The sequence below is a fragment of the Actinia tenebrosa genome, unplaced genomic scaffold (genome assembly GCF_029948245.1).
Source record: "Actinia tenebrosa isolate PJP-AT-01 unplaced genomic scaffold, QUT_ActTen_1.0 PGA_scaffold5__44_contigs__length_20552954, whole genome shotgun sequence".
NCBI lineage: Eukaryota > Metazoa > Cnidaria > Anthozoa > Actiniaria > Actiniidae > Actinia > Actinia tenebrosa.
In genome coordinates, this window is record NW_028292582.1 from 13,645,383 (window position 1) to 13,673,113 (window position 27,731).

Sequence of the window (27,731 nt, forward strand, 5' to 3'; positions counted from 1 at the left end):
GAACCAAGATGGCGGGATTTGATGAAGAGTTTGAACAACACTAACTTCAAAATACAACAAAAAAACTGTCATGAACTAGCAAAATATACTAACAGAAGTCTCAGTTATCAACAACCAAGGCTACTGGAGTCATCAGTGGTTTCAAATCTCAAGAATTTGTGGTTCGTTCGTTTTAAAATGTCCCAACAAGAAGGTCAAAGCAGAAGACGTCGATCACCCCGGGTTTCTTCTTCAAGTTCAAGATCAAACGAAAGCCTTCACAGCCCCAAAATCAATGAAAATAATAGTAATAAGACTCCTTTAAAAGATGGTGGTGGCTCAGGAAGAAAGGGGAATTTTTCAAAGGTATGTTTTAGATGGTTTTTTTGAAGTCGTTATTTTGTAAACATCTTCAGGTTATCTTTTGTAAACAAAAACACTTGACTTATAAAAATGATTTTAAGAATCTTATTGAAAACTAAAATAAAAAATAGTTTCATTGCCAATTTATATCTCTATTCAATTAAATCTTAGTTTTATTTATTTATTTTTCAAGATATTCAGCTTTAAATAAAAATATTTTTTTTAAACTGCTGAGCAAAACGTTTTCTCTTTATTTTAAATATGTTTTTGTACAAATGACGTAATGTTGATTATACTCACTAACACTGAGTTTAATATTCTCATATTTTGTTTAAAGCTGGTTCAAAGTACTTTATTTTTACAGTTTGTACAAACAATTCTTTCAATTTTATATATAAAGCTTGCTATATTTAACAATAAGTGTACAAATTTTTTTTGGTGACAGGATTGAAATCCTTACTTTTTTTTTGCAAAAACACTTGTTATAAAATAACTGTCATGAGCATTTCTGATTGGTTGGGTGGCATGCTCTATATGATTATTACTTAATTCATATCATTATTACTTTATTAAGAGTAATCACATTCTTGTACAGTGTAACTAGTTTAAATTTGGTTTATAATGTTAAATTGGATCTGAAAAGCCCCCTTGGGAGCATCTAGTAAAGCATATTGTATTGTATTGTATTGTATAAGACGCTGCATAATCAACAAACAAAATCGAACGATCAATTCCAAAAATGGTTTTAAGCTTGCGCTGAGCTCACGCTCCATGTGCCAGTGATTCGTAAACCTATGTGTCTGTCCTATGTGTCCGTCCTATGTGTCTGTCCTCACACATGTAACTGTCAGCCAATCAGATTGTTAGAATACTCTCTGTTTTTGTAAAAAGAGTACTTACATGTACCTCTCACCTCTGGGGTCTCAGGAGCAATTCCTGGACTCAGCATTGCATAAGGGTAGAGTTTTGAAGAAATAGTTATAATATTAAAAAATAGTTTTCTCTTGCTATGTGACAAAACAGAAGGGGGTCCATCGTACAAGCAGTAATGATCAAGTCAGAAAACTGGTGGAAAAAGAGGGGAGAACGGCAAGAAATCTGGTGACCTGGTCTGTCCCAGTGAATAATGATCACTATGAAGGTGAGCAGCATATATTTATATTTTTTTGGTTTGTTCGTTCTTTCATTTGTTTATTCATTTGCTCCTTCACTCATTTGGTCATTCTTTCATTCATTCATTCATTTTCTTTACAACCACGACACTAGCATTGATTGTACAATGTATACCATTCTAAGGACATTTCATTTCATTCTTGTTTTTCTCATTAATAATAATTCATTTCTACCTTCCTTAGAACTTTTAACTTTTTTTATAATAACTAGTCAAATTGGTAATATAATGTACAATTGTAGTGCAGTATTACAATCAAAGATTATGTCTAGACATTAAATTTACTCCAGTAATTCATTTTAGTAAAAATACACAGGTGATTATTGAAAATCTCGCGCTCTGATTGGTTGAGAAACCCACACTATCACACGATAATCCATCAAGCGATAATCCAAAATGGCGGCCAGCCGCTTTGTTGCTGTTACCAGAAAAAAATGTCTGTATACTTATACTAAAACAATTATTATTTGCCTCAGCCTCAGTGAATATTGGAGAATATTTACCTCGCAGGTCATAGACTCGCATCTTGGTAAATATTCCCTGATATTCACTTCGCCTTTGGCGAAAGTTGTTAAATATTACTTGTCTAAGTCATTGCTATTTTCATTAACATGTGAACTCATGCAGTAGCTGTGAACTGCATGCTGAAATCTAATCAGTAGGTACCTTTCATATTAATTTGACTGACGGCAATGAAAAACTAAATTCCAACAGGCAAATTGCAACTACAGAGTTTGCATGTTGATATGAAAAAAGCAGTTTACTGAAAGTAATTTTTCTTCAAAACATGTACAGATTATAGAATAATTTGTTATTTGTCACTAGCTCATGTACTAATTTTTTTGACAGAATAATTTGTCATTTGTCACAAGCTTGTGTACTAATTTTTTTGATAGAATAATGTATATTTTGTCATTTGTCATTAGCTCATGTACTATTTTTTTGACAGAATAATTTTTGTCATTAGTCACTAGCTCATGTACATATTTTAATTCAATTAGTCTTTTTTTCAATTCATTTTTACATTTCCTTATATATTTTATTAGACTTAATTTGGAACCTTTAATTTTCTGACAAAACAATTATGCACAAAAGCTCAACTATTTTCCATTTCTTTATGATTAATTTGCAATCCATTTTATTCATTATTCTAAAGCTTATTTATTTAGAGAAAAACAGTAATGCAGGTTGATTACTTTTTTATTTCATTCATTTACTAGTATTCAAAAAAATTAATTTAATATTTTCCATTTTTTATTAGTTATTTATTGTTCTAGAAAATATTCCATTCTATAATATTATTGTTATGGTAAACATTAAAGAAACAACATTATTTCTCTAAATATTTATATTTTACTTGTGTTTGTTCTGCTGGAAGACAACTCCTAAAATAAAGAGAGTTTTGAATTATTAACTTCTCAAATTTATTAAAATGCACAGTGTATTTTAGTAAAATATTCGCAATATGATCCTTGCCCAATCTCGTCCTCACCAAAAACCTGTCACATTGTCATAGTTTGAAAGGAAAATGAATCTCCCAGAGTTTTAGATTATTGAACTGAATAATGGCCCATCTAAATGGTCTTCTTGTTGTGGTCTATTGAAAGTTTGATAATGAGATATTGATCTTTGCTGTTACTAGAGCCACCAATGGATCGTGTGAAGCGAGATTCATTGAACAATAATATTTTGCATTTAAATTGCTCCTTTCAGAACACATCCTAAAACAATAGTATATCAAATCGAGCATATTTAAGATTTTATTTAGTACCTAAGACAGGTCCTTTTTGGCCCTTTAAGTTCGTATTCATGATTCTATTTTCTTCAATGGACTAACATGATATTTTCACAAGGTTAGTATGTACACAGCTTGAATGTTTATTTCTATCCTTCGTAACTAAAAAATAGACTAACCAAGAGACATAACGTGTGGATTAATATTCAAAGTAACACCACCAATACTTAGTATTTTAAGAGATAACACCTGCATTCTTTCAAGTATTTTCACTGTCTGAGCAAGTAATCATCGCCAGTCTTCATCAGACATTTGCAATTAAATTCCACAACAAATCAATATTTTCTCTTCAAATTTGATGATATTTGAAGTAAAAATTCATATTTTGAATGGTTTAGACTTATCTAGATTTATTGGTTTTCTTGATCGAAAGTTCACCTCTTCCTTATTCAATTTTTTCAAAAATAATATTCACAAAATTGTTAATTCTTTATAATTGATATGTGCTGTCAAAAACATAAGCTTTGGCTGCAAAGTTTCCACAATGAATTATTCATTTTGAACATCATTTATTTTTTGACATGTGGATGAAGAAAAATGGCTTAGGTTGTTATCATTTGTGCACCGCTATTGAGGTATTTATTTTGTCTTGTAAAAGTGGTTATTTAAAAAAAAATTCTAGGGATCAGACCTTTTTATTTTGTATTTATTTCAAAGAAAACATAAAAGATATACAGTTACATGTACATGTTGAGTGATTAAATATGCACTGCAAGTCAGGTAAACTATAAAGTTGAAGACTTTCATTTTGAACTTTGAGTTTTTTTAAAAAGAGGTCAGAAAAATAATTAATGTACATGTTAAAAATATATGTACATGTTATTTAATTCTACAAGAAACTTATACACACTATTTACGAGATAGAAGTACAACCACTGGCTAGCTCACTTACTTGCTCATTCCCATTTCTTTAGCATATTTTCTATAAATGGCAGCTTATGTTAAGTTGTTAAGATTCATCTGATTTTTTTCCAATTTTTTATCCAAACTAGACTTAGGTTAGATTTAAAAGTAACAATTGGTCATTGCATAATTCCACAAAATTGAATGGACTCTAACATTTCCTTGATATATAAATAACTCATATTTGTAGTAAATCTAACTCTCAGATCTCAAAATTCCAATACTTCACAGAATACTCCATTTTGTAGTTCTGTTCGAGTGACCAAGAATAATAGTTGCAAGTTGAGGCTACAGTTTCCACGCATAGCAAAACTATACTTTTTATCAAACTCCAGCCTCGGCTTGGAACAGAACTGTAAAATGGAGTATTGGTAAATTAGGTCTCAATTAATTAGGTCTTTCAAAATTACCTTTTTCTTGTTCCAAGCTTTAAGATCAAAAATTGAAAACCCATGAATAGCATTTTGAAATTTTTTCTCGTTTACAGAAATCTTGTCATCTTTTCTCAGCATGTTAATTCTGATAAAATTATTTTTAAGCTTAAAATATGACACTGACTTTTATTTGTAAAATAATTTGATTAAACATGCCTTGAAAACTGTGTTGTAGACTGACTATGTATGTGTTAAAGGAAAATTTTCAAATGTTCAAATTTTTAAAACATTTTGAAGAGATATTTGAGCATTGAATTAAGATTTTTCTAGCAGTTTTAAAGAAGGTTGTCATTTTGATTTGTTTTTATTCATGTCCTTTTGTTATTTTGTTATTTTGATATTTTGACTTCCAGCTGATGATGATGAAGGGTGGTTTATGGAAAACACATTCAAAACATGTTATCATGTAGAATTCCTTTCAACTCTGCCTTTTAGGGACAAATATGCAGATTATATTTCCATCATTTGGAAAAAGATTGTTTAATGAATGTTTAAATATAAACTTTTTGCTGTGTACCTGGACTATAGATTCATTTACATAGGGTTAGCCTTGCATTTTAATAATTAATATTTACAAGAATTGCACAACTTCAACAATACAAACATTTTGAAATTACACAGACCTTTACTGGAACACATGAATATTATGCAAAAAATCAAGGCTAGCCATGTGTGAATGCAATCTTAGTGACAGAACAGAGTAGTATTTTTTGAATTCATGATATTTATTTCACCTGATAAAACAGTAAAACTGCAATAAACTGATTTTTCAACTACTCCAGTGGCCGTTATCAGATTTATAATATCAACAAGTCAAAATGCTAGCATGGTTTCCATTACTACATGCTGATCAAGACAGCAATTGTGATAGGGAACTTGGGCAAAGTAGTACCATCAATCCAATAAATCATCAATGTAGGTTCTTGTGTACAAGTACCTTTAATTTACTCACTCAGAATCATCAAAATACTTGAATGACAGTAATTACCTGTCACAGCTTGTCTCAATCAGCTAATAGCAATAAAAACAGTGAGTTTCAATGTTTCTGTCCAGAGAGAGCAAAAAGAAGCAAGCCAAGAATAATGACCAGGAAAAGACAAGTAACCCCAGAGCAATCAGGGTCTTCAGAACGTGACTGCTCACCTGCAAGTAAGAGTAGCTCAAAGTCTCCAAACCGAGGAAGAGCAGGAAGGAAGACGTCCACATCATCAACAGGGAAGAAGAGTGACCTTAGAGCAAGATACTGGAGCTATCTGTTTGATAACTTAAAAAGAGCTGTGGATGAGATATATAGTACATGTGAAACAGATGAAAGTACAGTAGAATGTGAGGTGAGTTCAGTGGATCTGACATGATTGTCATGACCCTCCCTGCTTCCTTTCCTCAATTCTTTCCTTGCTTTCTCCCTGCCTTCCTTCCTCACTTCCTCCCTCCCCTCATCCTTCCCTCCCTCCCTACCTCCCTTGCTTTCTCCCTCCCTTCCTCCCTCCCTTCATCCTTTCCTTCCTTTCTCACTTCCTCCCTACCTTCCTCCCTTCCTTCTACCCTCATTTCCTCCCTCATTTTCTCCTTCCCTTCCTTGGATCCTCCCTTTGTCCCTTCTTTCTTTCATCCTTTCTTTCCTTCATACCTTCTTTCCTTTGTCCCTATCTCTCTTCCTTCTGTCCTTATTCAATATCACCTCCCTTCTCCCATATTTGCATCATAAAATGCACTCTAATTTATTATATACACATAATCTATCATGTTAATGTAATTATTCATAATTATTTTCAGGAGGTTATTATGATGCTTGATCAGTGTCGACGTGACTTTGCCGCTCTCATTGAGAGAATATGTCTTCAGGATGCTTTTGAAAAAGCTGACTACAAGGACAGGTAGACGATGATGATTGATGATTATGATATTTATATAGCACTCTTTTTCACATGGATATGTTCAAAGGCGCTTTTACACTGATTTATGAATGAGGGATGGTTAGTATGAGGTGTAGGCACTGAGGGTGGTCACTGCCAGGGTTTCTTTACATCCTCAGTGGTTCTTTTGCATCCCTCCGATGTTGGTTAGTAAATGTGGAGAGATGGGACCGCCATTTAAAGTGGTCATCCGAGCCACTTGAAAGTCTAACCATTTGCAGATGTAATTACAAAGGCAGTACTTTCTCCTCAGTTATTTTAAGACCCTGAGTGTTGGTCCGGCCGGGACTCAAACCACAACCTCCCACACAAAAGTCTGATGCTCAACCAACTGAGCCAACTGGTTGGCTGTTGATGTTGAGCATTACACCACTGAAAAAAAAGAAAACGTTGTGCATGACGTGTGTAGTTAAAAAGCATGCGGGTATTGGTAGAACACAGGAGAAATGTTAGGAGAAGCATGACCTGTAGCGAGCGAAGGAGTGCTTCTCAAGCGTTCTTCTAATCCCCAGATACTTTTTAACTACACACAGAACAGTGACAAGTTTTTTTTTTCTTAAGGTATTAGGATACGAAAAATGACGAATTGCTCGAAAAAAACTTTTTCTTTAATTTCGTAATTTTAAACTTTTATCTTTCATATGTTTGTGAAACTTCTTGCAATTTTTGATTGGAAAAGCCAAAATTTTGAGAAAAATCGAAATCGTGACTTTATCAAGACCGGAAATGTACCGTCGCTTAATATATGCACATCTGTCATGCTCCTTTGTCATTGTAAAAAGATCCTTGTGATCGTCCAGAACACCAGATAATTTGACAAGTGATGACAAAATGGAAGGCTCAAGGTGTTTTGGCCAACACCATCGTTGCTCCCAGCAGCTTCCGGCTCCAAACAAAGAAATGTGTTTTTCTCGAATCTTTTTTGCCGCTAAAACCTCAACTTCAAAAAGCTAAAAGTCCCTTGGATTTCATTCAATTTTTTTAAAATTTGGAGAGTTTATAAAGTAACTCATGATCCAAAAAAGTGATCGCTGAACTTTGATCAAAAATAGCAAGAGATAGAAAACAGATATCAAAAATCTGGGACACCCTTTTTGAGCTTATTATCTCCTGAGTATGTTAAGCCATTTTTCGCAAACAGCTTAAAATGTATGTGTCCGTTAACGTTTTCACTGAGGCATGGTCAAATTTCGCTTCGAGGGCAATAATGTGAACAACAATAAAAAAAATCGTATTTTGAAAATTTCTTCATAAACTATATTTACTCAGCTTTCAGAAAATGTATACTTTGTTTGTGTTATACTATAAAGGCAGCGCATTATTTAAGTTTGCGCGCATAGTGGTCGTAAACATATCCTAATACCTTAATTAGAGTAATTGTTATTTGGGATGCAAATGTCAAAATAGAAATTGTGCACTGCGTGCTACATATGCTCTCATAGAGCATGCACTCCCATCCAATCAGAATGCAAGATTCAATCATAACATGTATTTTATAACTCACCATACCACACTTTCACCCAACCACATTCCCTTTCATTCCCATAAAATTATCTTTCATACCATCCTATTCTTCCATTTACCCAATATTCAGACCCACATCTTTGGCCTGGGAAGTGCGAAAGTCCTCTCCTGGAAAATCACTTGTCACAAGTCCATGTACAGTCCAGCCAATCACTGAACGAAGTGCCCAAAGCCCAGTACGAAGCTTGAACTTCAGCACAGCTTGCACAACAGCCAATGCCATAGCCCCCAAGCCAACAGTGCTTGTTCAATCGAATGTTATTAAACAAAATGGTCCATCATGGGCTGACAGAGTCAAGGGGACACAACCAACAGTGGCAAATAAAAATTTGGTAGTTCCGTCAAGTACCACAGCTTTTACAAAAAGTCAAGAGCTTCATTTGAATGGAGTTACACCAAGAAGTGAGGATGACCAGGATGACGGCACTGATGAGGAAGGCTGGGAAACTGTTCGGCATGGCAAGAAACATACGCCACAAGGTACCCATGGTAACCTTAGAGGAAGTCAACAGAGAAATAAGAATTCACCAGAAAAGAAAGAGGTGCACAATCATCTTGTGAATGGATATAGGAATGATAATGTGAATGGGAATGTGGATGGGAAGGATTTCACAAAGCTTAGTGTGAATGCAAATACCACTCCAAGGAAGATTTCCCTTACTTCAGAAGAAGAAGAGCTTGCTACTCATCTAGATGACAGTGACCTTGAACAAGAGCAAGCCTTGGATCTTGAGCACCAGAAGGCTATCTCAGATGCATTGGAAGAAGAAGAGAACCTAACCAAAGAGATTGAGGAATGGCAAGAACAAGCCCTTGCTTCGGCTATTGAACATGAACAAAGCCTTGCCAGAGAGATTGCTAAAGAAGAGGCTTTTGTTACTGCATTGAATGGAGAAGGGGAGACACCAACCTCCGAGCTAGAGACTGAAACTGAGGGTGAAGGAGAAGGAGAAGGAGATGAAAACAGTACCGAAGCAGGGGAGATGAATGTAAGTTTGAATTTAAAAATAACTATGTTTGTGTGATGTACGCTTATTCTGTACATTGTTTTTGTTGTAGAGTGCAATACCACATATCTGTGAAAAACTTTGTAAGAAATTGTGCAAATTTGCTCAAATTAGTAAGTTCAGTAGACCTCAGTAGATAGACTGTAGACCAACAAAACTTTGCACTAATTTTTACACGATTTTGTGAGTTTTCCACTTTGAGTTTTCTTTATTTCATAAATTATATTATACTGATGCAGGGCTCTAAATAGGAACTTTTTCATGTGCTGCTATGGCGCCGCCTCTCACCAATGCGGCCCGAGTTCAAGTCCTGCCGATCTTGATGTCGTATGTGAGTAGAGTTGTTTGTTGGTTCTCTCCTGTGCTTCAATGGTTCTTCTCCAGGTCCTTGCGGTTTTCCTCCCTCCTCAAAAATCAATTTCTAAATTCTAATTCGATCTCTGCAGGCTTTCACTTAATTTGGAGCCTAGCTCTGTTGGGATTGTCCCACGCTGTGATACGACAGCAAAAAGCTTTGTAGATTTTAGATTTTATTAGCCTGCCATAGTAAAGGAGCATGGTAAAAGGAGGTAATTCCAGTAAATTTTGCATGCCATTTCGTTATTCATTTGGCAGCACATTGTTATTTTTGCCTGCCAAACCTTTAATTTGGCCTGTCGTTTGGCCATTGGCAGGCCGCTATTTCAAGCCCTGCTGATGGACTATATATGCTATACACAATAGCGGTACATGTATTGTGAGTGGACAGACTTCATTAAAATATAGCTTCACCAACCAGAATGAATACATGACTCTGACACTATTCCACAGCCTTCACTAGAAGACTCTAGCAAGGCCATCAGCTGGGAAGATTTGGTTGCAAACTATGAAGGTAAGCACTTCTAGGGTATTAGTTTTGTACATGATTTTGTCTTCCCTGTTGCAAGACCATTGGGGAAAGATGGTGGCAGGCATTGCCAATTCACTGCCTCTTGTGGTCATAGGTTTGATCCTCAGACTTGCAATCGTATGTAAATAGTAAGTTAGTAAGTTTATTGGCTCTCTCTTGTGCATCGAGGATTTTCCCTGGGCATCTTTGGTATTCCTTCCACAAAAAAATCTGTTTTTAATTTGCATTAGTGCTACAAGGTTGTTAGTTCACCAGTGAGGTTTCCCTTGAGAAACAAGGACAATCTACTTATTTATTATTTGTGCAGAATATTTGCCCTCAGTTGTATAACAGCAGTACAAACTGATTTGTTTTAGCTGGTAGAGAGACTGGTATGAGTTGGGGGGATGCCGTTGAACTATCTGATGAAAGACCACCAGGTCGTGCTGTTGCAATGCACCAGAAACTGTCTGCACCAAACAGGAAGAGGTAAGACCACAATTTATTCTACTCTTCAAACTTTTTGAAAACTTCTCAGGGATGATGGAAAATTTCTAAAATTTAGGAGGCTAGGTAGGGACATGGAAGGGGAGGGGCGGGGAGGGGGGGGCGGGTGGCTACCATTTCGGAATAGAGAAAGCACGGGTTATTCAGAGAGCTAGTACATGTACATGTTTCACGACATGTTTCCACAACAGTTGTTGCAATTTTTCACCAATATTATTGAAATTTAACTACCTTCGTATAAAAAAGATCAAAATTTTTGCAACCTTCTTTTGTCAAAAAATTTGTGTTTTTAAAAAAAATGATTTCAATTTGTAATATTACAATGCTTTTATCTTGTTTGATTCAAAGACCTTTGGAAGAAAGGATAAGGATACACGAAGAGAAACAGGTGAATGTCAAACAGCATTTTTACTACAGCTGTACATGTATGCTAAGGGACTAGTGAAGGGTGACAAAGAACTAAGCCTTTTCCCCTCACCCTTGGGGTCTTAGATTCAAGTACTGGACATGGCTTCCCATGTCAGCAAAGTTGGCTGGGTATTTCCTTTGAGTTGAGAGGTTTTCACCAGTTTCTCTATCTTTGAGTATGCTGTGCCCTGACTTAGATCAGCCCAGAGGTTGTTTCAGGGCTCAATCTGTGAGTTAGCCATGCCCTGACTTTAATCAGCCAAGAGGTTGTTTCAGGGTTCAATCTGTGAGTTAGCTGTGCCCTGACTTAGATCAACCCATAGATTGTTTCAGGGTTCAATCTGGGAGTTATAGCTCTGCACTGACTTACAGGTAGATAAGCCCAGAGGTTGTTTCAGGGTTCAATCTGTGAGTTATAGCTGTGCCCTGACTTAGATTAGCCCAGAGGTTGTTGTTTCGGGGTTTGATAACTCTTACATTGGTTCCATTAATGACAACTTGACATCTAAGATCGAAAGCCATTTGACTTTGATTTTTAGTTCAAAGCACAACAAAAAAGAGAGAAACTTTTGGAGGAGAGACTGCAAAAGCTACAGATGCTGTCAGAAAAAGTAAGAGTGTCAACACCTCTCCGTCAATCCATCTACTCCCCCTCCTTCACACCCATCCATCATTACATACACGTCTCCAATTCTTTCATCCATACATCCTACAGTACCTCCCATTCTATTCGTCCAATTTAGTTCATTCACACCAACCTCAAATCCCATTAATTTATCAATCTATCTGTACACCCATTCTTTCATCCATCCCTTTCCTGCCCACCTCCATCCATCCATCCATCCATCCATCCATCCATCCATCCATCCATTATTGGCCTCATTCATTTATCCACACATTCATCCATTAGGTCCCAACCGTCTATCTACTCAGTTATCTTTAAAGCAACCTCACTTTACCTTGAAAATTTCAGGTTGAGAAGGTCCGTGATCTACAGGTGGAACTCATACAAAGCCGCCACTTGTACTTATCTGAAAAACAAAAAAGAGCAGAACAATTGAGAATGACGATGATCAAAGAGAAAGTACGGAAAGCAAGAGGCGAAGAAGCTAAGGTATAGCAACAATAACCAATGAGAGTTACAGAGTTAGTTATAGCGAGTTTGCACGTTTTGACGACAAATTTCCCGCCAGTTCATTTTTTAAAAAATTGGTAACGTTTCTCGTTTTGGCGCGAAAAATCCTGCCATTTCATTGGGTGAGAATTAGTGAACATCGTTCGCGTTTTGGCGGTAAAGTTCCCGCCATTTCATTTGCTAAGAACTGACGGATGAGCGTTTGCTAGGATGAGACAGGTTCTTACGGCAGCTTGCTAAATGCCAAAATTTACGGTTCGATGACAGGTGAATGAAATCGCTTTTATCAACACGCTAGAAGCACAGAACAAAAAGATCGAGGTTATGTCACGAATACAGGTAAGAACCTGGGTTTTTCAATTTTTAATTTTATAATATTTATACTACACTCAACAAAATAACTGTATTCTGATTGGACAAGAGGAGTTCAATTATAAATCCCAAATTGTACTCTGTCGAGTCCCAATTAAGTTGCTCAAATTTTTTTGAGCGTATTATAAACGAAAAATTGCACAATCTTCTCGTACAATTCGGAATCTATAGATACTCGTGATGTTTTAAAAGTTGTTAATTTAGGCTCGCCTAAAGGTTCGTCCAATTTTTGAAAACTTTCAACCCATCACTTGTACCTATAAATTTCGAATTGTAATTGAGATCGTTCGATTTCCTAAAAAAATAATCAGGAATTCAAAACGAGGAATCCGGAATCAATCTCCCGGAATCTGGATTCTACCATCGCTTATGATTCCCTTACTAGTTTTATTATTGTGACGTTAAATTGAGTATTTATTATTGAATGGTCTTTTTTCAGGAACACGAAGCAAGGCTGCAAGATTTGCAGGTCAGATAATGTCGAATGAAAACTTTTCAAAACTGCTTTGAAGTTTAAATAACATCTTTAAAAAATAATTTTAAAAAAGTGGGAAATATGAAAAAGGACATGATGAAAATAAAACTTCTGTCCTGTTGTGCTATTATTTTCTTTATCTTACAGGAAGAACGCCAAAGAAAAAGAGAAGAACAGCAAGCCAAGGAGGCGGCTGCACAGGTCAGTGTAACTCATTTCTCTTTTTGTGATAGTTTTTTATCATAGGACTGAAGATAAAGATGACTAGTCTTTTACTGCCTTACCGAAGACTATCTTATCTTTTAAGATGATCAATGTAAGTGGCGCAACTGTGCTTTCAACGTTACTCCCGAGAACAAAGTTTTAAGGAATGTCCAAATTCTGACGCAAGAAGCCTGTTAATGCAGAAAAATGAGCCAAAATTATGTTCTTCCTGAAAGTGGTCTTCAATCAAATGGTTGTTGAAATCTTTATTTTCTCACTATGACTACTTTTGCCTTCCATTTTAGGAAAGACGTCGACAGTTAGAAGCTGAAAGACTTGCGAGGCTGGAGGAGATGCAACAAAGAAAACTAGAACAGGTATGAATATTAACCACTTTAGGGGACATAATTCCAAGATGGCGTCTGTTTCGCCCCATCCCACAATGCACTGCAATGCTAACTCGTCCCAGTTTTTTCCTCAACCTGGGAATGGCTAATACAGTATAGCCTCTAATAAGCGACCACCATAGAGCGGCAAACCTCTAATTAGCGACCGACCTCTATTAAGCGACCACTTGACAATACCCCAAAGATGGTCGCTTAACAGAGGTTCTAATGTATATCGCCTGCCGCCTCAGTCCCTTTACTGATTCATTTAATAAATCATGTTATGATTGTAGGAAGCTAAGTATAAAAAGGAGAAGATGGAAAAAGAGAAAGCAAGGGAGGAAGCTGCTAGAGAAAAAGCAAGGTTAGTTGGGTTGTGGAACAGTATCACCGTGAAATTAGGAATTAGACAATTCTTTATCTATTCTTCAGGGACAGAGAAATGCGCATTGCGGCAAGAAACGAAGCATTACAGACAGCAGCTGAGCAACTTCAAATCAAAATAAAACAGAAGGTAAGGGTACAGTAAACAGAGCATATGAATCATGTTGTCACCAGACGGCTGCTCAGTATGTTTCTACTCATTTTATCAATTTTTTATTTTTTTATTTTTTTATTTTTTATTTTTCGTGAAAGCAAACGGACTGCACTCGACGACACGAACAACAATTAGAACAAGTCAAGGAGAAGGTACGTAGATAAGCTTCTCTTTTTTTTAGGTTACCTCTGTTTTAATCTAATTGCTACGCAATGATTGAGACGGACTGATTGGGGAAGCAGTTGTGGCGTGCGAATCGGTTTTCCCTTCTGTTTTCTCGGAGCGGTGAGCTAGGCGCCACCAAGTTAGGGGGAAAACAGGCTTTGCTGACGTTCATTGACACTGTTATCATACACACCTAGGCCGCAGGTATATCTAGACATCCCACCCAAGAAGAAGTACCGACAGTAACACCATACGAAACAAAGAAAATGTGCACCCTCTGTAATGTTGAGGTAAGCTATTGAAGACATTAATTCTACACTAGGATAACTAGCGTGACTAACAGCGCCCCCTAATCGCACAATTTGCCATCGCGACAAGATAGGACTTTGGTGGACTTCAAGGGCGCGTGAAAACGGCTTGTTACTGTGCAGCTCAGTCGTAAAATTCCTTTAACCCGCTCCTCCCAAATAGCGATACAAAATAAAGATTAAGTGTTAAATAAGCTCCAGCATACCCGCACATTGGGCAAGCCAGTGCACGCTCCAAGAGCGTCTTGTTTATGTTGTATGATAACGCTTTGCCGTTGGCGTAATGTTTTCCCATCTCAGACCTCGTGTCATTCTCTAGACTATCATTTTAACGGTTACCCATGAGAAGAAACATAAATATTCTCAAGAGAACGACATGTGGTCTGAAGTTAAAAAAACGACATTACGCTCTCAATTTAAGGCCTATTGATCATCTTTTTAAACATATGTTCCTACAGATCGTATCCGAGGTTTATTTATATAGCCATCTCCGAGGTAAAAGACACCAACAGGCATTGGCATTGTTAGAATCCAGTGGGTCCAAGGGACTTAATGAAGATAAGGTAAATAATTGGAAAAAAACCACAGCAAGAACAGGACTCGCTTTTGCGACATTCTCGTTGATAAAGATCCCGCGCGCTTTTCGCTTTGCTTGCATAAGCAGGATCTGTGTGTGTGTGTAGGGGGGGGGGGGGGGGGCGCTCCTCAGAATCCCCCCCACTTGTGTATGAAAAATACTAGAAAAAGTACCTTCGGCAATGTAAAATTGAACATTTGTTTCATCGTTAGTTGTTGCACCGTAACCGTGCCCTATTTCTAGGGTGAGTCTTTCAGTGTTTTAACCATTGACTCAACGCGTAGTTATGGCTACGGTAATATACATAACGACAACGAAACTGTCGTGTCGTTTCAAACTCATAAGAAAATCACTTTACTATGTTCTGTTGTAAGAAGTGCGGTGTGGAATAGAAGGGCGGTGATGGATAGAAGGGCGACGTGGAATAGAAGGGCGGTGTGGAATAGAAGGGCGGTGTGGGATAGAAGGGCGGTGTAGGATAGAAGGGCGGTGTGGAATAGAAGGGCGGTGTGGGATAGAAGGGCGGTGTGGGATAGAAGGGCGGTGTGGGATAGAAGGGCGGTGTGGAAAAGAAGGGCGGTGTGGGATAGAAGGGCGGTGTAGGATAGAAGGGCGGTGTGGAAAAGAAGGGCGGCGTGGAATAGAAGGGCGGTGTGGAAAAGAAGGGCGGCGTGGAATAGAAGGGCGGTGTGGAATAGAAGGGCGGTGTGGGATAGAAGGGCGGTGTGGGATAGAAGGGTGGTGTGGAAAAGAAGGGCGGCGTGGAATAGAAGGGCGGTGTGGGATAGAAGGGCGGTGTGGAAAAGAAGGGCGGAGTGGAATAGAAGGGCGGTGTGGAATAGAAGGGCGGTGTGGGATAGAAGGGCGGTGTGGGATAGAAGGGCGGTGTGGGATAGAAGGGCGGTGTGGAAAAGAAGGGCGGGGTGGAATAGAAGGGCGGTGTGGGATAGAAGGGCGGTGTGGAAAAGAAGGGCGGCGTGGAATAGAAGGGCGGCGTGGAATAGAAGGGCGGCGTGGAATAGAAGGGCGGTGTGGAATAGAAGGGCGGTGTGGGATAGAAGGGCGGTGTGGGATAGAAGGGCGGTGTGGAAAAGAAGGGCGGCGTGGAATAGAAGGGCGGTGTGGAATAGAAGGGCGGTGTGGAATAGAAGTGCGGTGTGGAATAGAAGTGCGGTGTGGAATAGAAGGGCGGTGTGGTATGTTAGGGTATGTTTCAGGAACAATTGTTTGATTTAGCATCGATTTTACTGTTATCCAGGAGACAATGTCATTACACCATATCAAAGAGATGACCAAAGACCAGGCAGAACAGAAAGAGAAGGCTGACCTTGAACGACGAAAAGCATTGAAGAAAAGAGCCAAGAAACTGAGAACTAGAATGACAGCCAAGTAAGTACGATGTTATCTTAAGATTCGCTCGTTTTCCTTCTTCTGTTTTCCTCTCTTTTTGATCAGGTCCCTTAAAAAGGCTTTTGTGTTCTTGGTTTTAGGGGCAGGGAGTATGAAAGTACTCTTTCAAATGCAGGATCATTGAAACAGGAATCATCTAAGCGAGTGAGGTACGTATTGAAACAAAATATGTTGTTCTTTTTGCTGCTGTTGGAGATTTTTATGCATAAGTTGATGTTGCTACTGCTGCTGCTGTTGTTATTGCAGTTGCTATTGGTGCTGTTGTTGTTGCTGTTGTTACTGCTGCTGCTGTTGATGCTGTTGCTGCTGTTGTTGCTGCTTTTGTTACTGCTGTTGTTGTTACTGCTGCTGCTGTTGTTACTGCTGCTGTTGTTACTGCTGCTGTTACTGCTGCTTCTGCTGTTGCTGCTGCTTTAGTTACTGCTGCTGTTGTTACTGCTGTTGTTGTTACTGCTGCTGTTGTTACTGCTGCTTTTGTTGCTGCTTCTGCTGTTGCTGCTGCTGTTGCTACTGCTGCTGCTGTTGCTGCTGCTGTTCCTACTGCTGCTGCTGTTGTTATTGCAGTTGCTATTACTGCTGTTGCTGCTGCTGATCCATATTTACGTTAACTTAAAATACTAACTTAACTTACTTTTTTGAAATGCAGGCTGCAGAAAATAGTCAAAGATCTCAATCGATATTTACAAGTGCAAGGATCAGGTCCCTGGCCTTCCAGTCGTGTCTCATCCCTGGATAGATCTGTTGGGGAACTCATGAGAATATTAGAGGTAAGACAGCAATAATCCCGTACATAATCCAAGGTTTACTAAATACTTGATTATGGTCCTTTTTCACGCTGCAGCCATGTTGGTTTGAACAATATATTCCACCACGCGTAGCCGCGCATTCAAGTGCTTGAGAATAAATTCATTTGGGTGAAACAAAAATTGTTATGCTCATGAGAATAAACTTGGCCGTCGTGTGATAAAGGTCCAAAGGAATGAGTCAAGGAAGGTGTAGTGGTTGTGCACTTCCTTCTCACACCTATGGGTTCAATTCCCAGACTCAATATTACATGTAAGTAAAGTTTGTTGAGTCTCTCCCTTAATTCGAGGGTTCTTTTCCTGATTCTTCATTTTCTTCCATTTTTGAAACTAGTGAGAACAGTCTTATTTTGTGCGCACACCACCTATCATTAATACTTTTCTCTTTTCTGTAGGAAAAGGTCGATAAATTTACATTTTGTAGTCTCGGTGGTCTGTCTGCGTTATCCCAAGTGCTATCAGTTGTTGACATATCCGGCACAAAACCTTCCTCTACTCCTGTTATATCGAATCGGTGAGTATAATATAAAATAATATAAAAATATATATTATGTAAAAAAAAAAGATTTATGAATATGTTTTAAATAATTATTTACAATGAATAGCTGTATACCAGGGGCCTACCCAGAATTTGCCATGAGGAGACACCCATACCTCAACCTTTGCATCACACCCCCTCCCTCACCCCCTAAAGCCCATGCACCTTAAGCTGCTGCCGAGTTCACCCTCCTGTCTCCTTCAAAGAAAAGGACTGACATTATTTGCAGATAAGGCTGTCAGTAATCAAAGTAATCACGCCCAAAATACAGCTTGGGCTATCTGTGGTTAGATGGCAGAACAATAAAATCCCTTTTGTCTCGGGAATTGAATTCTTTCTCATGTAAAACGATTGTATTGTTCCTGCCATCTAACATGGCTGTCGTCACGTGATGGTGCAAAACCTCCATTCCTTCTGCGTTTACAAAGTCTTCTTGATATTTTTTAGGGTTCTTTGTCACGTGATACACGCATCGACACAAGCATGTTTGGACTGTCAAGAGACTAGTCAGTATATGGTGTTCACCAACAAGCTGGCCTCTGCTATAGATCTCCTTGCCTACCAGTTACGGGTAATAGATCGATTCAGCTTGGGGTAATGTTTTCCCATTTCGGACATCGTGTCATTCCCTAGAGTATCATTCCTTTCTTTAGCGGTTGCGCATGAGAAGAAACATAAATATGGATACAACTCAAACAAAGAATCTTATTCTCTAGAGAATGACACGTGGTCTGAAGTGGGAAGACATTACGCCAAAGCTAAAGGGGCATATTGTAACCATTGCTGTTATAATGACTTCCTAAGAAATTTTTAACGCTAAGAACTGTTTACATGTTTTCTGTTATCACCGTTCCACTTATTGCGTATTTATACTGATACTATCACACTCCTTTTCGGATTGGGGAGATAACGGTTCGATTTTATTTATTTTATTTTTTTATTTACTGTTTTTCTTTTTTTATATCTTTCAGAACGTCTGTACAAAGCCCCCAACGCCTGAAACTAATAAGAAGACTTCCGACAAGGAGACTAAGGATGCCTCGCCTCGTCGTCTAGGCGACACTCTTGTCACAGCTTTATTGGGTCTCCTAGCAACAGTCATGGATTCTCTTGCCCAGTCTCCCAAAGATGACAAGAATTCTTCCAGCGCGAATCAAAGAAATCTTGATCTTGTCAGGTACATTGGATTCGTATCCCCTCCAAGCATCAACGCTTATGAAATTGTTTTAGCTACCCCTCCCCCTCCCCCAAGAAAAAACGGCAAATAAGAAGACACAGTAAATTTAAAAAAATTCTTTCTGTTTTATCAGCTATATCGTATGTTCAGATCTGATTGACGACATCCGAGCGCTTCTTAGCTCTATTCAAGAACCATTGGACGAAGAACCATCCATGATGGATATGGTTCACAACTGCATCAAACTACTGTCTTCCATAGCGTATTACCTCGGTTCAAGGTACTTGCTTAATAACATTGTAACGAAATATAGAGCGGTTTTCTAATGAGTGGGAAACGCGATACGAGAAAGACGTAGTCGTATTGGCCGTACCGTATCTTACCGTAACTACAGGTTGTTATTGGATGAATTACTGGAAGACAATGGGAAGCCATTTCAATGTTACGGTATGTTATACATATACCGTGTACATTCTGTAAGTCAGTACCGTATGCTTCCCATTCATACGATATCCACTCTTATGTGAAGCTATTTGAATGTTACGCAAGTCGTTTCGTGTACATGCTGTAAGTAAGTACCGTATGCTTCCCATTCATACGATATCCACTCTTATGTGAAGCTATTTTAATGTTACGCAAGTCGTACTGTGTACTAGTCCGAAATCTTTTGTTCAATGTACAAACGCTCCCACGAGAGGCCGCGATAACGTAACGTGAAATAGGAGAATTATTCTAATCTATGATTTGAAGGTTTTTGTCCGGATACTCCAAATTTTATCAGCAAAACCTAACGAGATTAATTTCAATTAAGTGTGTGGGTTAGCCTTGCCCTAGGCTGTTTCGGTATCTATGAAATTTGAAGGGGTTCTATGTAATCCGTAAGATTCCCAATTCCTTTCGCCATTCATAATTTCCAATCAAGTCCCAGTTGAGAGTCGAGTAGACTCAATAAACGTCAAGCAAAATAAAATGCTATTGTATTTTCTGTAAAAAAGGAATTATATTTAAGGCCAGACTTTACCAAGATGTTTAATATGATGTTTCTAAAACCGAGTTCAGAAATCTAAATGTTTTATTTGCAGAAGTAGCGGTGTTTTTGAAACCAAGAAAGAAGATGCTACGCAGTTTGTCATGACGTTCCAGCAAACAGAACTTGTTGGTGAGCTTTTCGTTTTCTTTTACCGTCGAATTCCTAGCTCATGTTGCGGCGTTTGGCGAAAGATAGCTACCACATTAACCAATAATTATCGATTTTACAGTATTATCGATAACGATAGCCCGGCTAGCTCAGTCGGTAGAGCATGAGACTCTTAATCTCAGGGTCGTGGGTTCGAGCCCCACGTTGGGCGATCTAATTTTTTTTCGATTTTTATTTGCTTTTGATAATATCATTGCTTTGATAATTTATATTAATTTTAAATATTAAATAATTTATTCGTAAAAAGACTAAATTTATATATATTTTCAAAATAACGAGAATAAGTCAAAGTAATTTATGCAAAAATATTCACGAGCACGTACCAAACCACTTTATATTTTAAAAAGATATTACTAATGCTGAATAAATAACTATGGATACTTTCATGATATCCGGAAAAGACTTGAATTATCGTCTAAATATTTTATTATATGTTATAATTATGATGATATAGCAACATAGCCATCCAAGATTTAAGAATTAAGTGGCGTGAACGTCACGTTTTGTAACGCAACACTTGAACTCGGTACTTTTCCTCTTTTTTCCTTTCTTTTCTTTTCTTTTCTTTTTTTTTTTTTTTCTTTCTTGTTTTTCTTTCCTTTCCTTTCCGTTGTATTTTTCTGTTAAATATTTTTTTGTCGTTTGGGTTTTTAAATAATACTAGTCTCAAGTGATTTAATTTCATTCTTTCAATGCTTTGCAGTAAAATTCTAATTTAGAGATACTTTGGTGACGCAGTCAAACGTTTTATTTGAAAAACCTGACTGCTATTTGGGTTTCCTGTGGTAAAAACACCGACCTTTCGAGTATGGGCTCCCTGTGGTTAAAAGAACTCAAAAAAAAGTCCTATTTGGGGTTCCTATGGCAATAATCATCCAATTCCTTTTTTTCAGGAATCATTTCTACATTATACACAATGTTAATGACCGCTGGCCAGGCTCGACATTTTTCTCCCCCGCCGTCCCTCCCTGAGTATCAAATTAAAGTGGCCACAGAAGGTTTACGTGCTCTCAACAACATGGCCAAACTTGATCTCAAGATTTTACAGGTCAGTTTGAACTCTTGTAAATTTCCAAATGATGACACACTCACCTGATGGTATTTTATATTCATATTAATTATTATTATCTTTTTGTTACAGAGTTCTTTGGGAGGTGAAGGTGTTTCGCTTGAGTTTCGACATATTTTAAGCTATTTACTTTGGTAAGCAAGTACCTTATTAATGATATATATGGCGTAAAATGACTTGACTTGTTTGTTTGTTTGTTGTTTATCAGATAATCTGTTAAAGCAAAGTGACAAGACATACTGTTCAAATAGTTAACACATTCACATCACCATGATAAATATGCAAAACCTGTGCATCCACTTTTAAAATTCTTCCTCTCTGAACCAACTAAAAAGCTTCACATTCCCTTCATTTATCTTTATGAATTTCTTTTTTTGTTTTTTTGTTTTTGTTGTTGCAGGATTTGTGGTGAAGGCACACCTGAAGAGCTTCTCCATGAAGTCATTCTTGTCATTGGATATTTTACTGTCTTGAATAATGAGAACCAGGTAAGAGTCTGGAAGCGAATGTTACTGCTTGGTGGAGATGAAAATAAACTATAGGAGGAGGAGGAGGAGAAGGGGACGGAAATGAGGGGGAAAAAGAAGTAAAGGGAATATAAGAAAAGGGATGCCAGGTGAGGCAAGGTGAGGCAAGGGGTGGAAAAAGGAGAGAAAGAAATAGGGAAAAAATGAAAAAGAAAGAAAATGGAATGGAATGGAAAGGGAGGAAAGGGCAAAAGGAATAGAAAGGGGAGAAAAAGAAAATGGAATTTAAAGCAAATCAAGGCAAGGCAAGAAATAAAAAAGAAGAACAAGATCCAACAAGGTTTTTCCATAATTCTAAGAGTATATAATATTTAGTAGTTCTAACGCTAATGCTAATGCTTATGATATTGATATCAATGTTTCAAAGGTATTTATACAGTCTGGCAGAAACCCAACTCTTCTCCAACAACTTTGTGGTCTACCGTTCCAGTATTTCAGCGACCCTAGGTAAGAAATCTAAGAAAGAAGTAATAATTTTACGAAATGTTGGGTCTGAACACCTTGTGACTGACTCTGACGCCGACTGTTTTGACGAGAACCCAGGTGTAACCACAGTATGTGTTCTTGGTATCCTCAGTCAATAAAGATTTATATTATTATCATTATCATTGTTATTGTCATTGTCATTATCATTTTCATCATCATCATCATTATTATCATTGTCATCATCATCATCATCATCATTATTATTATTATCATTGTCATTGTTGTCATCATAATTATTATTATTATTATTATCATCATCATCTTCTATTCCCCCATTATTTTACTTGCACCCTGCCCCCTGTGGCAATACACCACACCATCCAAAGTAAAAACAATAATCTATACCAGTAAAATGACTCTTCCCTTTTCCATGTAATTCCATGTCATTCGTGTCATAAAACTGCTTCGATTAAATCGTTTTACTTTGTGTCTATACAGGTTACGAAACATCTTATTCCCGACGTTTATTGCGTCGTGTTACGAAAACGAGGAGAATAAAACCATCATTGAACAAGAAGTGAGCTGCGCCTTACTGGAAAACTTCTTACAGGTATATAAGGTTATAATATAGAGATTATTTAGTTACTGTCATTTTGAAAGCAAAGTAGTTTGTATTGTACTCCATCACATTCCGAACAGTCCTTAGTTACTGTTTTTGTTGTCAATTAACGATAGGAATTAATAGGTTTGGTTATTGGACTTGGTATCAAATACGATTACAGTTAGTTGGGTCCCTTTTGTAGATTCGAGAGGTTTTCTCTGAGATCTCCGTTTTTAATTCGTTCCTCCTCGAAAGTTTTAATTTAGAAGACTCTTATTTCAAATTCGATGTATGAGTCATGCCCTGACTTAGATCAGCCCAGAGGTTGTTTCAGGGTTCTATCTGTGAGTTAGCCATGCCCTGACTTAGATCAGCCCAGAGGTTGTTTCAGGGTTCAATCTGTGAGTTAGCCATGCCTTGACTTAGATCAGCCCATAGATTGTTTCAGGGTTTGATCTGTGAATTAGCCATGCGCTGAGCTAGATCAGTCCAGAGGTTGTTTCAGGGTTCGATAAAATTTTAAAGGATGATAAACTCCCTCCGCTATATGAAGTTTTACGGAAAGACAACGAAAATGGAGACTTTACCTCCTCATCCCATTAATGGTCCTTCCCCACGGTAAATTTCAAACTAACTAGCTAGTGTATAAAGGTGTATTCCAATAATTAGAGCATACACTTGCTAAACTGAGAGACGCAAATGAAAGGCGAAGACACGACACCGTCACGATCACGGTGCAACTTTCCCGTTGAGTGTGACCCATTTATATTTGGAAGTGCATTATTTTGCAAACGTTGTTGATATTTGGGTATTTTTATTTTTAAAGGATAAAATGTTAGACAGTCAAGAGGAAGAGAATTCATCTCCAACGAAAATGCTCTCAGGTATGACCTAGTTGTTTAACTTGCTCGTCATCATCATGGGCATGCTACAACATCAACAACAACAGCATCGTCAAAAACATCGTCATCATCATGGGCATGCTACAACATCAACAACATCATCATCTCCATTAACATCATCATCATCATCATGGGCATGCTACAACATCAACAACATCATCATCTCCATTAACATCATCATCATCATCATCATGGGCATGCTGCAACATCAACAACAACAGCATCGTCAACAACATCGTCATCATCATGAGCATGTTACAACATCAACAACAACAGCATCGTCAACAACATCGTCATCATCATGGGCATGCTACAACAACAACAACAACAGCATCGTCATCACCATTAACAACATCGTCATCATCATGGGCATGCTACAACGTCAACAACATCATCATCACCATTAACAACATCATCATCACCATTAACAACATCATCATCATCATGGGCATGCTACAACATCAACAACATCATCATCACCATTAACAACATCATCATCATCATGGGCATGCTACAACATCAACAACATCATCATCACCATTAACAACATCATCATCACCATTAACAACATCATCATCATCATGGGCATGCTACAACATCAACAACATCATCATCACCATTAACATCATCATCATCATCATGGGCATGCTACAACATCAACAACATCATCATCACCATTAATAACATCATCATCACCATTAACAACATCGTCATCATCATAAGCATGCTACAACATCAACAACATCATCATCACCATTAATAACATCATCATCACCATAAGCATGCTACAACATCAACAACATCATCATCACCATTAATAACATCATCATCACCATTAACAACATCATCATCAACATGGGCATGCTACAACATCAACAACATCATCATCACCATTAATAACATCATCATCATCATGAGCATGCTACAACATCAACAACATCATCATCACCATTAATAACATCATCATCATCATGAGCATGCTACAACATCAACAACATCATCATCACCATTAATAACATCATCATCATCATGAGCATGCTACAACATCAACAACATCATCATCACCATTAATAACATCATCATCAACATGGGCATGCTACAACATCAACAACATCATCATCACCATTAACAACATCATCATCATCATAAGCATGCTACAACATCAACAACATCATCATCACCATTAATAACATCATCATCACCATTAACAACATCATCATCAACATGGGCATGCTACAACATCAACAACATCATCATCACCATTAATAACATCATCATCACCATTAACAACATCATCATCAACATGGGCATGCTACAACATCAACAACATCGTCATCACCATTAACAACATCATCATCACCAATAATAACATCATCATCACCATTAACAACATCATCATCATCATGGGCATGCTACAACATCAACAACATCATCATCACCATTAACAACATCATCATCAACATGGGCATGCTACAACATCATCATCACCATTAACAACATCATCATCACCATTAACAACATCATCATCATCATGGGCATGCTGCAACATCAACAACATCATCATCACCATTAACAACATCATCATCAACATGGGCATGCTACAACATCATCATCATCATGGGCATGCTGCAACATCAACAACATCATCATCACCATTAACAACATCATCATCACCATTAACAACATCATCATCACCATTAACAACATCATCATCAACATGTGCATGCTACAACAACAACATCGTCATCACCATTAACAACATCATCATCACCATTAATAACATCATCATCACCATTAACAACATCATCATCATCATGGGCATGCTACAACATCAACAACATCATCATCACCATTAACAACATCATCATCAACATGGGCATGCTACAACATCATCATCACCATTAACAACATCATCATCACCATTAACAACATCATCATCATCATGGGCATGCTACAACATCAACAACATCATCATCACCATTAACAACATCATCATCAACATGGGCATGCTACAACATCATCATCACCATTAACAACATCATCATCACCATTAACAACATCATCATCATCATGGGCATGCTACAACATCAACAACATCATCATCACCATTAACAACATCATCATCAACATTAACAACATCATCATCATCATGGGCATGCTACAACATCAACAACATCATCATCTCCATTAACATCATCATCATCATCATGGGCATGCTACAACATCAACAACAACAGCATCGTCAACAACATCGTCATCATCATGGGCATGCTACAACAACAACAACAACAACAGCATCGTCATCACCATTAACAACATCATCATCACCATTAACAACATCATCATCACCATTAACAACATCATCATCAACATGGGCATGCTACAACATCATCATCACCATTAACAACAACATCATCACCATTAACAACATCATCATCATCATGGGCATGCTACAACATCAACAACATCATCATCACCATTAACAACATCATCATCATCATGGGCATGCTACAACATCAACAACATCATCATCACCATTAATAACATCATCATCACCATTAACAACATCATCATCACCATTAATAACATCATCATCACCATTAACAACATCATCATCATCATGGGCATGCTACAACATCAACAACATCATCATCACCATTAACAACATCATCATCAACATGGGCATGCTACAACATCAACAACATCATCATCACCATTAATAACATCATCATCACCATTAACAACATCATCATCAACATGGGCATGCTACAACATCAACAACATCATCATCACCATTAACAACATCATCATCATCATGGGCATGCTGCAACATCAACAACATCATCATCACCATTAACAACATCATCATCATCATGGGCATGCTACAACATCAACAACATCATCATCACCATTAATAACATCATCATCACCATTAACAACATCATCATCAACATGGGCATGCTACAACATCAACAACATCATCATCACCATTAACAACATCATCATCATCATGAGCATGCTACAACATCTACAACTTCATCATCACCATTAACAACAACATCATCACTATCAGTGATCACTCATATTGATTTTTTTTTCAGCTGAAAATTCACCAGATCGTTATTCCCTGAATCATCGTTTCCCACCATCATTGTGGGCTAAGGCTGGCGAATTCCTCAGGGGAAGTTCTTGAAAAAAAAAACAGTACACAGTCGTTTACACCAGCTGGCGATGATATGGGCTGTTTCATGTTCGTGCTAACAAGGGAGCCAGTGTCTAATAAAGAAGATCGCTACTATATACTACAAACCAGAACCCACGTCTGCTGTGAAGAGGGCAGGCAAAAAAAAAGGGGATATATATGTCCCAACTATTCAATCCGCTTGAGACAGCCTGTAGTCTCCCCCTCAGCGGCTTTTGGTTTTGTCACGTAACGTCCTTCTTATTGATGGTTTTCACGGCGGCCATGTTGGAAGAACTTAACAAAAGAATTGTCAATGAATTCTTTTGTTTTATATCCTCCAACATGGCCGCCGTGTCTTTTGTTATTTAATTCTCTTGGGAATGGTTGAAAACCATCAATACAAAATCAAACCAATTCGAAACCGAATCCAATCATAGTTTCAGTTGTAAATTATACTTTAACCCACTCGATGTCCGGCTGTGTCAAGAATGCAATGCACTACAATTATTTATATAGTTATTTATGATTACTAAGTTGTACAGCTGCATAGGTTTTATAACATTGTTTTATAGTGTTGCTAATTGTTGGATTTTACTGCTGCTAAAACCACGAAAACCAATTTTGCAAATTAAAGAATGTCCAATTATGCGATACCCCGAGTTCAAGACTAGTGTAATGAGATCTGTTCGTTACCTCGTGATCATTGAGTGGTTTTACATAACCTATAAACTAGACTCAAAAAAGGATAATATATCTTATTTATTTCTCTTATTTTGTCTATTTGACTATAATCCTTGTTTCATTCTAGAAACCTTTTTTTTTTTAAAAAAAAAAAAAACGTTTTCCGACTACTAAGGGACG

The 27,731-nt window shown here is 37.5% G+C and overlaps 1 protein-coding gene and 1 non-coding gene across 3 annotated transcripts; both read left to right on the forward strand.

The window, feature by feature from the left end:
• Window positions 1–27,641, forward strand: LOC116286212 (S phase cyclin A-associated protein in the endoplasmic reticulum). Of its 2 annotated transcripts, XM_089037924.1 has the most exons (34): window positions 1–345; window positions 1,366–1,483; window positions 5,699–5,976; window positions 6,422–6,522; window positions 8,156–9,074; window positions 9,903–9,963; window positions 10,338–10,449; window positions 10,816–10,855; window positions 11,415–11,486; window positions 11,849–11,989; window positions 12,278–12,349; window positions 12,822–12,851; window positions 13,005–13,058; window positions 13,367–13,438; window positions 13,741–13,811; window positions 13,880–13,961; window positions 14,084–14,137; window positions 14,348–14,440; window positions 14,917–15,021; window positions 16,294–16,424; window positions 16,526–16,594; window positions 17,092–17,212; window positions 17,644–17,762; window positions 18,234–18,357; window positions 18,758–18,963; window positions 19,097–19,243; window positions 20,046–20,122; window positions 21,055–21,209; window positions 21,303–21,364; window positions 21,631–21,718; window positions 22,125–22,204; window positions 22,682–22,793; window positions 23,611–23,668; window positions 26,788–27,641. In XM_089037924.1, exons 1-34 carry the CDS (start codon window positions 22–24, stop codon window positions 26,877–26,879), a joined length of 4,440 nt encoding a protein of 1,479 aa, XP_088894050.1. In that variant the 5' UTR covers window positions 1–21; the 3' UTR covers window positions 26,880–27,641. The 2 variants fall into 2 exon arrangements, with proteins under 2 accessions (XP_088894050.1, XP_088894051.1); XM_089037925.1 differs by lacking the exons at window positions 1–345; window positions 1,366–1,483 and adding an exon at window positions 3,863–3,883.
• Window positions 20,240–20,312, forward strand: Trnak-cuu (transfer RNA lysine (anticodon CUU)). The gene has a single exon. It is a non-coding gene; the product is annotated as a tRNA-Lys (tRNA).
• Window positions 27,642–27,731: the final 90 nt, after the last annotated feature.